Source organism: Podarcis melisellensis (assembly GCF_964234715.1).
Source record: "Podarcis melisellensis genome assembly, chromosome: 14".
In the NCBI taxonomy this organism is placed as follows: Eukaryota; Metazoa; Chordata; class Lepidosauria; order Squamata; family Lacertidae; genus Podarcis; species Podarcis melisellensis.
This window is the reverse complement of record NC_138546.1, coordinates 18896771-18909803: the sequence shown is the minus strand read 5'-3', so window position 1 is coordinate 18909803 and position 13033 is coordinate 18896771. Positions and strand designations below refer to the sequence as shown.

Genomic DNA, 13033 nt, shown 5'->3' with positions numbered 1-13033 from the left:
CTCCCCCCCCTTTGGGGGGAGCCTCCATAGGCACTCATCCTCTTCTGCAAACACAAGGCACATTCTAGTCCCAAGCCTATATCTTTTAGCATATAATGATCTGTGCAGTCTATTATCTCTTGCAGTCTAAGCCCAAGTTACACTATTGCTTTTTCTTTTTTTTTTGTAAACAAGCCTGTGGAGTCATGGAAACAGACTATTTTGATTGAGCTTAGCAGTATGGCTTACCTGTGCTGGTTTAATCTAAACTGAGATAAACAGGCCGTAAGTCAAGGACTATGCATCTTGTGTGTTAAGCTATATGAATTTAAAACCAGCTTTATGATAAGTTGTTTTACATGGATTTTGTAGACAGCAAAGAAAGGCAACATAAATATAAGGAATAGCCTCAATACTGTGGATAACATTTATTGGAAACAGCATTTATGTATATTATCTAGTAGACTACAAAATAAGGACCATTATTGCAGTGTTTTGTGGTTACCTCAGGGGATTACTTAATCTCTGCATTATTATTTTTCTAGACAACCCTCCATTCTTTGGGTTAAAAATTCTTCCCAAAATTTGGTTTGTGTAAGAGTTTGAGGCAAAACCCTTCATATTCTTTGCCCAATTTGGGCCCTAGAAGGTTTGGGACCACTAAAAAAGATCCACAAGATATTAACATGATTTGTGGAAGCATCATGGAAAAGAAGCTGAATAGACATTGCAAAGTGTGTATAACCTGTTTTTTAGATTGTACTCAAGTAAAAACATAGCACCTGGACCTCTGAGACTTGGTCTTTCAATCAATTGTACATTATACAACATTTTTTCCACTTGGGCTATTATTAGAAATGGTATAACAATCAGACAGTGAACTATTTGGCATATAATAGCTAGGGCAAAACATATCCTGCGCCCCTTTATTTCTGACAAGTTCCAGCTTTTGAGGTACCTTACTGCTGTTTGCACTCCATTTCCCTTCCATGTAAAGTAGTTGCATGAACAATTCAGAATAAGGTACTTAAAAGTGACTGCAGCACATTCTTTCATGAGAAAATCATTAGGTTTCCATATTTAGCAACATTAAAGAGAACCTCTACATGAAGCTAATGAAAATGCACATTCTTTGACCAGCCTGAAACAAATTTAGGATTATAGGGCTATTCTCTTAAATGCGTCCTAGTAAAAAAAGTCAGGAAATGTTGCAGATAACCTTTTTCCCCAAGGCGGGTAAGGTGGGGAATCAGACAGGTATACAGTGGTACCTCGGGTTAAGAACTTAATTCATTCTGAAGGTCCATTCTTAACCTGAAACTTTTCTTAATCTGAAGCACCACTTTAGCTAATGGGGCCTCCCACTGCTGGTGCGCGATTTCTGTTCTCATTCTGAAGCAAAGTGCTTAACCCGAGGTACGATTTCTGGGTTAGCGTAGTCTGTAACCTGAAGCGTCTGTAACCTGAGGTACCACTGTATTGCCTGAAATAAAATGCAGAGGTTTGGGGTTGTAGTCAACAAAGTTTTAGTCAGAGTAGATCCTTTTAAATTAATTAATGTCATTAAGTTGTGCCTATTAGTTTCAGTGAGTCTACTCTGAGTAAAATTTAGTTGAACGCTACCCTTTAAAAACCTGTTTTCTAAGTACTTTCCCCAGTTGACCTCCAGGCAGGAGTCACCAGTGTGTTGCACTTAAGATGTCATTGAACTCCCAATTCCATCAGCCCCAACCACCACAGCCAAAGGTCAGAAATGTTGGGAATTAGCGTCCATTGTCCAATAACATCCAGAAGGCACAACATTGGCTTCTTATATGTTAGCTCATATTTTATTGTTTGTAGAATCTTAACTTTAAACCATTTCTGTTCTGTTCCATTATACAATGGAAGATGTATAAAACCATTCACCCTACCTAAGCTAAGGGTCTAGTGATACTGTGAGCATATGTAATCTGTTTCCCCCCTTCAGTTTCTGTGGGGAAGTGATTTAATGGTTTTAGTGATGAAAGAAAATTGATGGGGCATAACATGAACACCTGTATCTCTAAGGAGTACAACATGGGGTGTGTGGAGAATTTTGTAAGCTCTAAACTTGAAACTCACATGCCTGTCTTTTGTCATGAATACATGTCTAGATGAGACCATGTGCTCCAGGGAGCTCAGTTTTCATATATAATCATGTAGATATTTATTCCATGTATGGCAGCTCTCTTTGTGAGGAAACAGTCAAATGTGAACAGTCCTTGGATCTGGGCTCTTCAGATAGTGTGGGATCCAAGAGATACTATTTTAATTTGAAAAGTGGTGCATTTAAGGAATTGCTGGCTTTGATCTGGGATTCGATGGATAATACAGTTATGAGATTCAACCTGGTGTGGTCCTGAGGCAATCTGTACTCAATGCAAGCTAAACATGCATGCAACCAATTTATGCAGGATAAATGAAAAGGGGGTAGTTGAAATTTAGGAAAACCAAGCATGTTTCTGGTTGCTTTATTTTTCTGGTTGCTTTATTTGTCCTACTGACATCTGCCCTTGGGAGACTTGTCACAAGGATTGTAAATAGCCACTCACCTGGAATGCCTGTGGCAAGAAAGAATTCCCTTCAGGTGAAGAAACTGAGAAATTTGATGATTAAAAAAAGACTGATTTTGCAGGCAGTCCAGCAAATGTGTCTGGATATGTTTGTAAGTCAACTTGCTATGCTTGGGAACATGCACAAAAGAAGATACTAGTGAGATTTTGCCTCAGTTCCAGGGAAGGGGACATTCTTTAGCATCCATGGAAGAATATTGTCCTGGATTCATACTTCCCCCCCTAAATTGCCCTCAGTTTTCTTTTCTGGTAGTACTGTGTAGGTCAAGAATGTTGAAGTGTTGCTGCTGTTTTTCATAGCCATTGGCTGACTTCTGGTTTTTCTATAGGGGGAAGCTGGGCCGATATCCTCCTTGGCCAGGAAAGGTGAGTTCTAGTGTGCACTTCTCTTACTTTTTGGTGTTCTCTTTATTGGAGTAACATATTTTTATTAATGTCAAATGCAATGTGTAGATCTACATTTCCTTCAATATTGCAATTGACCCACAGCATGTTACATGAACCAAAGTGAATGTAGACCAGTTTTGGTGGGTTTTGAAATCAATTGTAAACTGGATGTAGCTACTTAACCCTTTTTCTGTCTTTCTGAAAAACTGCTTTCCCTTTCTTCATAAATAAGCCCTGACACCACCCTCAAATAAAATGTGCAATCTGATCTTATGAATGAAATAAGTCCCATTTGTGTTCAGTGGGACTTTCACTCAAATGACAATGAATAACAGCCAAAGGAAAATTTTGAAGGCTAAGGATTTATTTGTAAATGTATTTTTGTTTTGCAAAAGCTCCAGATTTAGGCCTAAATATCCACCAGACGTTCCATGATGTTATGCTAAGAGATGCCATGCTGGTGGAATCACACATAGTTGGCCTGGCCTGCAGTTGTTGGGGGCAGGCCCTTGGGGGCCCTGTAGAGATTAATCGGTTCAGCCAGGCCAGTGAAAAGGAGTTGCCTCAATGGCATGGTGTGTCCATGTCATTTGTGCCTTACAAAGCTACTCAGTCTTGTTCTCTTGTGCTGTTACTCTAGATCAGGGGTCAGCAACCCGCGGCTCTGGAGCCGCATGTGGCTCTTTTACACCTTTGCCACGGCTCCGTGGCGGATACTAGCGAGGGGAGGAGGCACATTGTGTGCCCCGACACTCCCCACTGTTTTAAATGTTGCAATGGTTTTGCGGCTCCCAGTTTTTTTTTCTTCGGTCCAAGTGGCTCTTTTTGTCTTAAAGGTTGCAGACCCCTGCTCTAGATCTGCAGGAAAAGCATGCTCATGTACCATAATTCATTGCTTGGGCTTGATTCTCTTACAGAAATGCTGTCAGCCTGTTTTTCATTCTCTGGCCTCTCACAGTTCTGCTTTCTATAAAAGAATGGAACATCTTAGCAAAATTTTAGTAGGAGGAGCTCAGTGTGGGCGTTTCAATATCAATTCAGTATCTGTGTCTGCTAGAATCAAAGGCACAGTTACTGCAATTACTTTATTTCATTATTTGATATATCACCGATTAGTACAGTGTTTGATTACTTCCATTCACTTAGATAAATGATTGACGAGTGTGACAAATGTCTGGATTTATCTCCTGAAAAGCTGGTGCTTTTGTAGCATTTACCTTGCAATCAGTTTGTTACTGTAGGGATAATTACAGTCTGTCTTGATGCTGTGTTGTGTGTGGTGTACTTAACTATGCAAAGCCTGTTGCAGAATTACCATATAAACTTAGTCTATATCAGCGTAACTGACATGATTGCGAGGCATCATGCTTTGAACAGCATAATACACAGATAGCCTCATTTGCTCGTTGATTGACATGAGTGGTGCAAGTTGTTAGGGTACATCCTAGTGACCCAGAGTCCTAAAACGTGTTACACAAGTAGTTTGACATAATTGATTTCCAGAAATATCTCAGAATGAGATATTTTTACATATATCTGTAAAAACATGTTACATGCATTTTTGTAATAAGCTTAGCCCAAAGTTTTAAGAGTAGCACTGCACTCAGGAATATGGGCCTTCTTTTTCTGGCGTGAATATACCTTTAGTTACAAGGTATCCCCCCCGCCGCCGCCAATAATCTTGTTTCACAACAGTCTTTACCAATACATGCAAAGATTTTGGAGCGGGTTGTGTGTGTGGAGAATGTTTGAAAAGTTCTGTTTTTATTACCTCTAATTGTGGCTTCCTGTGTTTCTCAGATTGTTAACCCGCCTAAGGACCTGAAGAAGCCTCGTGGGAAGAAGTGCTTCTTTGTGAAGTTTTTTGGGACTGAAGATCAGTATGTACCCACTTCTTTTCTGCCAGGGGGATCTATTTTTAAACTTTAGAGCCTTTGTAGAAAAGCTGGCACAGTAAAAATAGTCTTAATTTATCAGCTAGCAGCAGAAACCTCTAGAGCCTATGTGCTGGTCAAGGCTGAAGAAGCTGATGTACCAGCTTACCTAGGCATCAGAAATCTCCATAGTCTTTTAAAGACAGTTTAACACACATCCACATTCCCTGCATTAGGAAGAATTTGACAGCATGTAGTTGGCATTGAGATTTATATCAAGGCTGGGGAACCTCCAGATCTTGGACTTCAGCTCCCATCAGCCCAGCTAGCATGGCCAGTGGTCAGGGATGATGGGCATTCTAGTCAAGTAATACCTGGAGGGCTGCAGGTTTAATGTTTAGTTTGTTAATTTGAAAGTCAGACTCACATATTGAATATTGTTGCAGTTGATATTAGTGATGTCCAGTGAAATAGGAAGAAACTGGTTGGTGTAAAAAAACTGAAAAGCAGTCTAGTTCATTCTCTCCCCGCCCCCATCAAAGGCAGGCATTTTTGACCATCTTCATTTGCAAAATTCAAACTTCTGGGTTCCATAAACAAGTGGAGCAGGAAGTAAAGAGGTACCTCTGTGGCATGTACAGAGAACCAAGGGAAGAGGTCAGGCATTTGCCTCATGGTGGATTTTGCAAACACTTTGGTCTGCACAGCCCATTGGGAACTGCGTGAACAATCCCAGAAGAACCTTCTATATTGTATCATAATCATCCATCCCTCTGTTTCTGCTTCAAGTCTTCCCGTGCTTGAGGAGCTGGAGCCCAAACTGCATCAACCACGTACAAGAGAGAGGTATTAGCAGATTCAAGATACAATAGAGGTTTGCGGGTGCTCAGTAATCTTCAGTGGAAAAAAACAACAAAGGGGTTTGGGAAATCCCCCATACATCCCCATAAGAATTCAGCGATACAAAATGTTGAAGGAGGAAAAATAAAAACCTGATAACCATGTGGAAGGAAAAATTTAATGAGGAGTGAACAAAAAGTACTCCGTGTTGCTACATTTTGTTGTAGGTTGCACTTATACAAAGTATTTCTACTGAGATATATGGACCAATGATCTGATTCTGTAAGCACCCACACATGATAATTTCATTTAAAAACTGGGCCATTGTGTCAATATTCAACACATTATGCTTTAGACAACAGCATAAACTCCTCCTTTATACTTGCTTTTTCTTTTTCTGAAGCTTAAATATTTGGACTGACAGTGCCACACGAGAGAGTGCTTATTTTCTAGTCAGATATATGTCCTCTAATAATTGGGGCATACCTGTCAGTGCTTCAAGGCTGTTGCTATTCCTCACCCTTAGGTAGTTCCATTTTTTGTAAATTCTTTAAACCTTACATTTTTATATTGTTGTAACCTGCTATGGGAGCTTATGGTGAAGAGCAGGTAGGAAATAATACAACGTCATGAGATGGGAACAAAAAAGGAGAAGGGAGAAACTGCAGTATGCTTTTATTTGCTGTGGAAACTTTTGAAAAGTGGGCTGAATGGTCTGGAATTCTGTTTAGTTCCAGCATAGATTAATGAACAGATTGCAAATGAAAACGTTGATGTACCAAACCAAATAGCAGTATTGCATGTAGTTTATAATATAATTCGGTGAAGGAGGTTGGCTAAAGAGCAAGCCCAGAGGAATGTATTAATCATGTCCTTTTGAATGATTTCTGTCTGCTGAGCAGTGGATATTTCATTCAAGTACAGGCTACATCTTATGTATAAGGGAAAGGGATGATATAAGCAGGGCTCGGTGTGCTGCAATTTGAGGGGGGCATAGAAGATTGTATTGCAAAAAAATAGTTTCCTGAGGCAAGCACAGTAAGTTTCTAGCCCTTACTGCGTTTATAGAAACAGGAGAGTTGATGCAAAGTACATTTACTTTAAACTGTCCTGACATCTTTGGCTGAAGGGCAATATATAAAATTATTAAATAAAAAAATAAGCATTTCTATGATGCAGAATTTATTCTTATCACATAACTGGGATAAGAGTGGGATTTTTTTAAAAAAATCATTTAATAAACCTTTGTGACCTGTGTCTAATCCTCAGGTGAGCCCTTTGAGTCACAGTCATTCACCTTAAGTGGGAATTTAGTTACCATCTGACAATAATGCTCTGTTAATCCTGGTTATCTCCTCCAGTTTCTGTAATGGAAACAAAGCAGTACCTCCAGTAATGAAGCAGCATTCAGGCAAGTTCCCTCAACCCATACTTTTGAGGAAAAACAACATAAACCTGAAGTAGTCAAGGAAAAAACCCAATGTACCTTCTGTACAGCCCATTTGTATAATATTTGCAACAATAGCTAATAATAATAATAATAAATTTGTTAATTATACCCTGCCCATCTGGCTGGGCCTTCCCAGCCACCCAACAGAATATTAAAAACACGATAAAACATCAAACATTAAAAACTTCCTTAAACAAAAACTATATGATGTTTTTCACCACTCAAAGTACTTTACATGTGTTTTCTTATTGTAGTCTTTTAACAGACACCCTGTAAGGTAGATCAGTATTATCCCCAAAGTGCAAATAGTGGGGGGAGACTGAGATCGTTAGGCTGAATTCATGGTAGAGGTAAAGTTTGAACCAGGGTCATCCTTACGTAGTTTAGCCTCTTATCTACTGTTCCACACCAGCTCTCTATGTATGATTAGGAACATCATATTATAGAGCCATTTGGGAATACGACTTAAAACTGTAGGTCTTGCCAGATGCAGAAATTTTGTGCATCTAGAAGAGAGTTTCTGGCATATTGTTTTGGTATGCCTATGTGTGCTATGTGCACTTCACAATAGAAGACTTCCCAAGTGACTCTTTTGTGCTGTATTTGGTTGAAACAACCTCCCTCTCCTGCCAGAAACAGGAAGAAGTCAGTATGCATGTTTTTATAGTGTATATCTCCCTAAAACACCTGATTGTAGGCTTCTGGGAAGAAACTGAATAGTCACGGTTGACCATTAAAAAAAATATAATAATAATGCATAAATATTTGACTGAAACATTTCTTTTTAACCAAGTATGGCTTGTGGACCTAGTTATGTCCACCAAGCCTCTTCTTTTGGCTTGAGAGACCATTTTAGCCAAGCCACAGCCACCTGCCCTGAATGTGATGTCATATACAATGTCAGTGTGAGGCAGGTAAATTGATATATTGCTGCTGAAACTCTGTTTACATGTGCAATTTGATTGCAAACTGTTGCCTCACAATTCAACTTTCTATTTATTTTTATTTATTTTTAAAGGCAAGTTTCTGGTAGAAATATTCTTGAATGTATGTGTCTGTGAATCTTGAGAAAACTTAACTCTTGAGGGTTTGCTGAATAAGACATTCAGAGTTAGATATACGGCTTTAGTGCTATGCTTGTCTTCGTATTCTTTCCCATAGTTCCCTTTTTCAGAATAAGGAGACAGGTGCTATTCATACAGCTTTCCTTGATGCAGAATTGAGTTACCTCTACGCCTGGGCAATGGTGGGTAGGTGGGCTGCACACTGCTGGTCCACGCTCCCACGCTGCTTCCGGGGGGGGGGGAGCTGCACCGCTTTGATGGCAGCCCCCCCCCCACTTCCATAGGAGGCTTGGGAGCGGTGGTCAGGTGGTGCGGCGCTGCTCCACACTCCCGGACTGCTTCCTGGTATAAGCTCCTGGTATAAGCACTGGGAATACCCAACGCTGAACATAACTACAGTGGTGCCCCGCAAGACGAACACCTCGCAAGACGAAAAACCCGCTAGACGAAAGGGTTTTCCGTTTTGGAGGCGCTTCGCAAAACAAATTTCCCTATGGGGTTGCTTCGCAAGACGAAAAAAATCTTGCATCCCCATGCGGGTTTTTTTCGCTTTTTTTGCCCTTTTCTTAAGCCGCTTATCAGCTGTTCCGCTGATAAGCCGCTTAACAGCTGATCGCTGGAAGCCGCTTGACAGCTGTAGCGCTAATCCGCTAAGCTGTCAATGGGCTTGCTTCGCAAGACGAAAAAACCGCTAGACGAAGAGAATTGCGGAACGAATTCTTTTCGTCTAGCGAGGCACCACTGTATAACCAACTTTAATAAGTGAATGGGCATTTTTGGTTTTAAAATAAAAGGAAAAAGCTCTCATTCTGGTGACTTATGGCTGCTGTTTGTAGAAGGAATAGTGCCAGAATGGTCATATACATGGCCTAGTTCATAATATCTTCCCCAATTTTGGAACAAAAGGGCACAACTGTGATGCCAAAACAAGGAAAGGAGTTAATCCGTACACATTCTCAGTGCCCAGCCTCCTAACTAAGGCTGCTTTGTGCCTAGGCTGCTTACCCATAAGTAAGCTCAATTTAATTCATTAGGACTTATTTCTGAGTAGATCTGGCTAGCATTGCACTGTATATTATTAATAATATGTTTTGTCTGCAAGCTTAAATATTTGTGTGTGGATATGTTAAGTCAGGATAAACTGCTTTAAAACACTAAAGTCTGAAATCAGTAGTAGCATAATTCTACTAGGACCAATTCAAGTCATAGAAGAAATGAATTGAAGCTTTTTTGAGTTCATAACTTTTATCAGGCCGGGTGAGTAGGGATTGTGACGAAGACAGATGTAATAGTTACTTGGCATAATGGAGAGCCCAGTTTGTGGTAATAGTTGAAGATTGAATGGAGGATAGATTGCACAGGTTGCTCACTGGGGCAAGAAAGGCCGCGCATATAACCATTCTGGCCTGACAGTGCTGATTATGAGTTAATTTCCAGGCACAATTCATAGTGCTGGTTTTGACCTATAAAGTCTTAGGTGCCCCCCCCCCCAACTGACCCAGACCCTGCAATCATCATCTGAGGCCCTTCTTTTTGGGCCCCTCCACAGGCGTTCTGGAAGATGTCAATATGGGAAAAGGGTATTTTCATTGGGTTAGCTCTCTGCTAGTGGAATGCTTGCTCAGGGCAGGTTTGCCTAGCACCATTGTTGCATATCCTTAAGTGCTATGCAAAAACATACCTTTTTAATCATTTGGATTTTAACTCCCGGTGGCCTTTTTGTGTTGGTGAGATGTTTTAATGTAGAGGGTTATTTTCCAATGCTGGTTTTAATGTATCTATGTGTTTGGTTTTTTGCTTAAAATATTCTAACTCGCTTTGAGTTGCTGTGGCAAAAAAATGACTAATAAACTTCATAGATAATAATAAAAGAAAACCCTTTTTTTGGTTCTACGAAACAAATTACTCTACTATTGCTTTTGGATTCCCTTTTTCTAATGGACCAAAATTTCTTCCCACATTGTTTGTCTACTAAAACTGCAGACTATTCCTTGGTACTTAAAAGTCAGGTGGAATGTGATTTTATTGAGGCGACAACTCCTTTAAACAATGGTTTTTGCAACTCCACTGGAATTCTGTAGATAGAAATTGATTTCTCTTATAAAATGATATGCATGGATTCTGATTTTTTGTTTATGTGACAGAAGTTGTAAAGTTAATAGATTACATATAGCAACATACCTACTGAGAAGGAGAAATGTCGTTTAAAACATGTCGTTAGGAACAAAGTTGAAATATCAGAAATGCTATAGAAATGCATATAAAAGCAAACAGAAGAGGTGAATAAGTTCCCCTTCATTCTGTAATAGTTGATTTCAGCTAAAGACAGGTGTTCTTCCTAATTCAGCTAGGTGCTGCTAAGGAATCAGAGTTTTGCACAGGTATCCTAGTTGGACAACTAACTGAAGAACAAAAACAAAACAAAAAGCACCATCCCGCTCAGTTGTTTGGGAGTTGAAAGTCTGGCAGTGTGAGGGGTATCACCAGATTGAATCAAGAAAACCAAAGCAAAACCTTAATAGCTTAATTTACCCAATTCGTTATACGCAAAATAGCTCTTAGTCAGAAGTGACTTCTGATTTCCCTAGTGATTTCCTTGAACACAGAAGACACTCTCACATTGAAAACCAGCAGTGGCATCTGAGGAAGAACTATTCTGCTTGAAAAACATCAGGCACAAACACGTTTGAGATGTGGTTTGTTAACAAGTAAACTGCTTTTTCAGCACCTTGGGTTCACCTCTAATTGAGGAGGTATGGGAATGAATGCTTACAAATAACTGAAGCAGTATAAAGTTAGCTAAGAAGAGGATTTGCTGTGGGCGCTAGGTAGTATGCCACTTGTGAAAGTATATATGTTCCAAGGAAGGCTCTTGGAATACGGGGGGACAAAGTATTCAGGTTTTGTCCACACATCTTGCTTGTGTGGGCTGCCAATAACCTCTGGGAGCAATATGACTGGAAAATACCGTTTTGATTTCTCTTTTATTAGTGCTTGGATTAAAGTGGAGCAGCTGAAGCCTTATCATGCCCACAAAGAGGAAATGATCAAAATTAACAAAGGCAAGAGGTTCCAGCAAGCTGTGGATGCTGTGGAAGAATTCCTCAAAAAAGGCAAAGGCAAGGACCAGGTGAGTGTCCTTTCACTTAGTTTTGCCTCCTGACACCGTTCCCTGGAATAATGAATGAAATGCTTCCGTTTTTACTTCATTGCCAGGTAGGTGTGACAGACTATGTCTCAAGAATTATACTATGGAACAGTGATTAGGATCACATTTAAAGTTGTAAAGCAGTTAAGTTTCACAATTCTGTCACCTCTCTGACTTCCTTAAAGTGAAGAATGACAAAAGGATCGGCTGGATCTCCTTACAGCGTTGGAATGTGTTTACTATGCACTCTGGAGTTAGAACTTTTTTTTCCCTTATAAAGTAGGTGTCTGCCTAGAACACACAGCTGTGCTTTGCCTCTCCTTGTCTGTTCTAAATAGTAGCTTGAACCTGCTAAAACCCTGAGTTCAGGGTCCTTGGCATTCTTCAGATATCTGGCAAAACTCATGTTTGGATTTTGTGAGTTTGGGGACAACAAAATCCATGCCAGCTCTTGCCCCTTCTTTTCCTCATCCTCTCTGTTCTGTAATCTCTCAGGCTTCTCATAACTCCACCGAAGAGAAGAATCGGCGGAATTCGAGTGAAGAGAGGGGCAAGCAGTCAGTGGGAGAAGAGAAACACAAAGCCAATTTGTCTGAAGGGAAGCCGAAGAAGAGGGTGTCTTCCGTTTCTTCAGAGCGAGGCTCAAAATCCCCTCTGAAGAGAACGTATGAGCAAAGCCCCCGGAAGCGAGGGCGCCCCCCTAAAGATGAGAAGGTTTGTGTTTTGCATCTCCTCCCATGCTCTGTGAGCTTGTCCAGATGGAATGTAACCTTAACAGCCAACCAGATGACTTCATTGTTGTGGCCATTTGAAAAGTTGCATGTGTTAACTGTTCAAAGGTCTACCAGGCAATTCCTTTATTCCTCAGCCATAATCATTTATATTAGTTGGCTCTTCCAAAGTGCTCAGCTTTAGAAGTTTCATGGAGTGGCTCCTCCCTGGGAAATCCAACGAGATAACACAATTTTTCCATCTTGTGCACGCTAACCAAGGAAACGGAGCACAATTTCACCGTCACTAGTGGTATGTGTTAACATCTCCATCTCATTTGTACGTTTGGTCAGATGACAGCCCTTTCCATCTCATCCTTTCTCTGGTGCAGTCAGGCTGGAAAAGGGCCAGTTGCCTTGATAGATGGGCACGAAGAAAGCTTCTAGAAGTGGATGACGCTGCCAGAAGACGTCCGTTTCTATGCATTCCTAATTCTTTGCCAGCCTTTGATTCCTCACCCCCCGTTGTGGTCTGTCCCATCCTTGGACACTTGACAGATGTTCACTAGCAGAATGTGGCCACCTCTATCTATTCAAGAAAGTTGGAATCTCCTGGCGGTTGATGTTACCTACTTCAATTCTTACCAGTTGAATGGATTACTATAATGCTAATGCTCCACGAGGCTGAATCTGAATGCCACTAAGAAGCATAAGACAGGATTACTAATCAGCTAAGATTTACTAGAATTGCATTCCACTCATTTTCAGTTGAATGGTACAAAGTGCTTCCCTCTTTCTCACTGCCATCTTTTATTACGTCACAGTTGTGACTCTCATCTTCACTAGTTTGAGATTTAGATTCCTGCAGTCTGGGAAAACCATTATTGATACTTTATTGGTGACTGATCAGATCCCTGCGTTTAGATGTGATGAACTGCTTGCAAGTAGGATTTTCCCTGAGATTTTATTTTAGGTTATACATTTCCA

The 13033-nt window shown here is 40.4% G+C and overlaps 1 protein-coding gene across 17 annotated transcripts in view; it reads left to right on the top strand.

Moving 5' to 3' along the window:
* The window catches only part of GLYR1 (glyoxylate reductase 1 homolog), a 38049-nt gene that overhangs the window by 6926 nt on the left and 18090 nt on the right, over positions 1–13033 (top strand). For 11 of the 17 annotated variants that reach the window (XM_081888221.1, XM_081888235.1, XM_081888233.1 and 8 more), the window contains exons 2-5: positions 2903–2939; positions 4761–4840; positions 11180–11318; positions 11832–12050. In XM_081888221.1, coding sequence (XP_081744347.1) covers positions 2903–2939; positions 4761–4840; positions 11180–11318; positions 11832–12050 — 475 coding nt within the window. The remainder of the gene's footprint in view (positions 1–2902; positions 2940–4760; positions 4841–11179; positions 11319–11831; positions 12051–13033) is intronic. The other 6 variants (XM_081888227.1, XM_081888226.1, XM_081888223.1 and 3 more) reach the window with 1 other exon arrangement.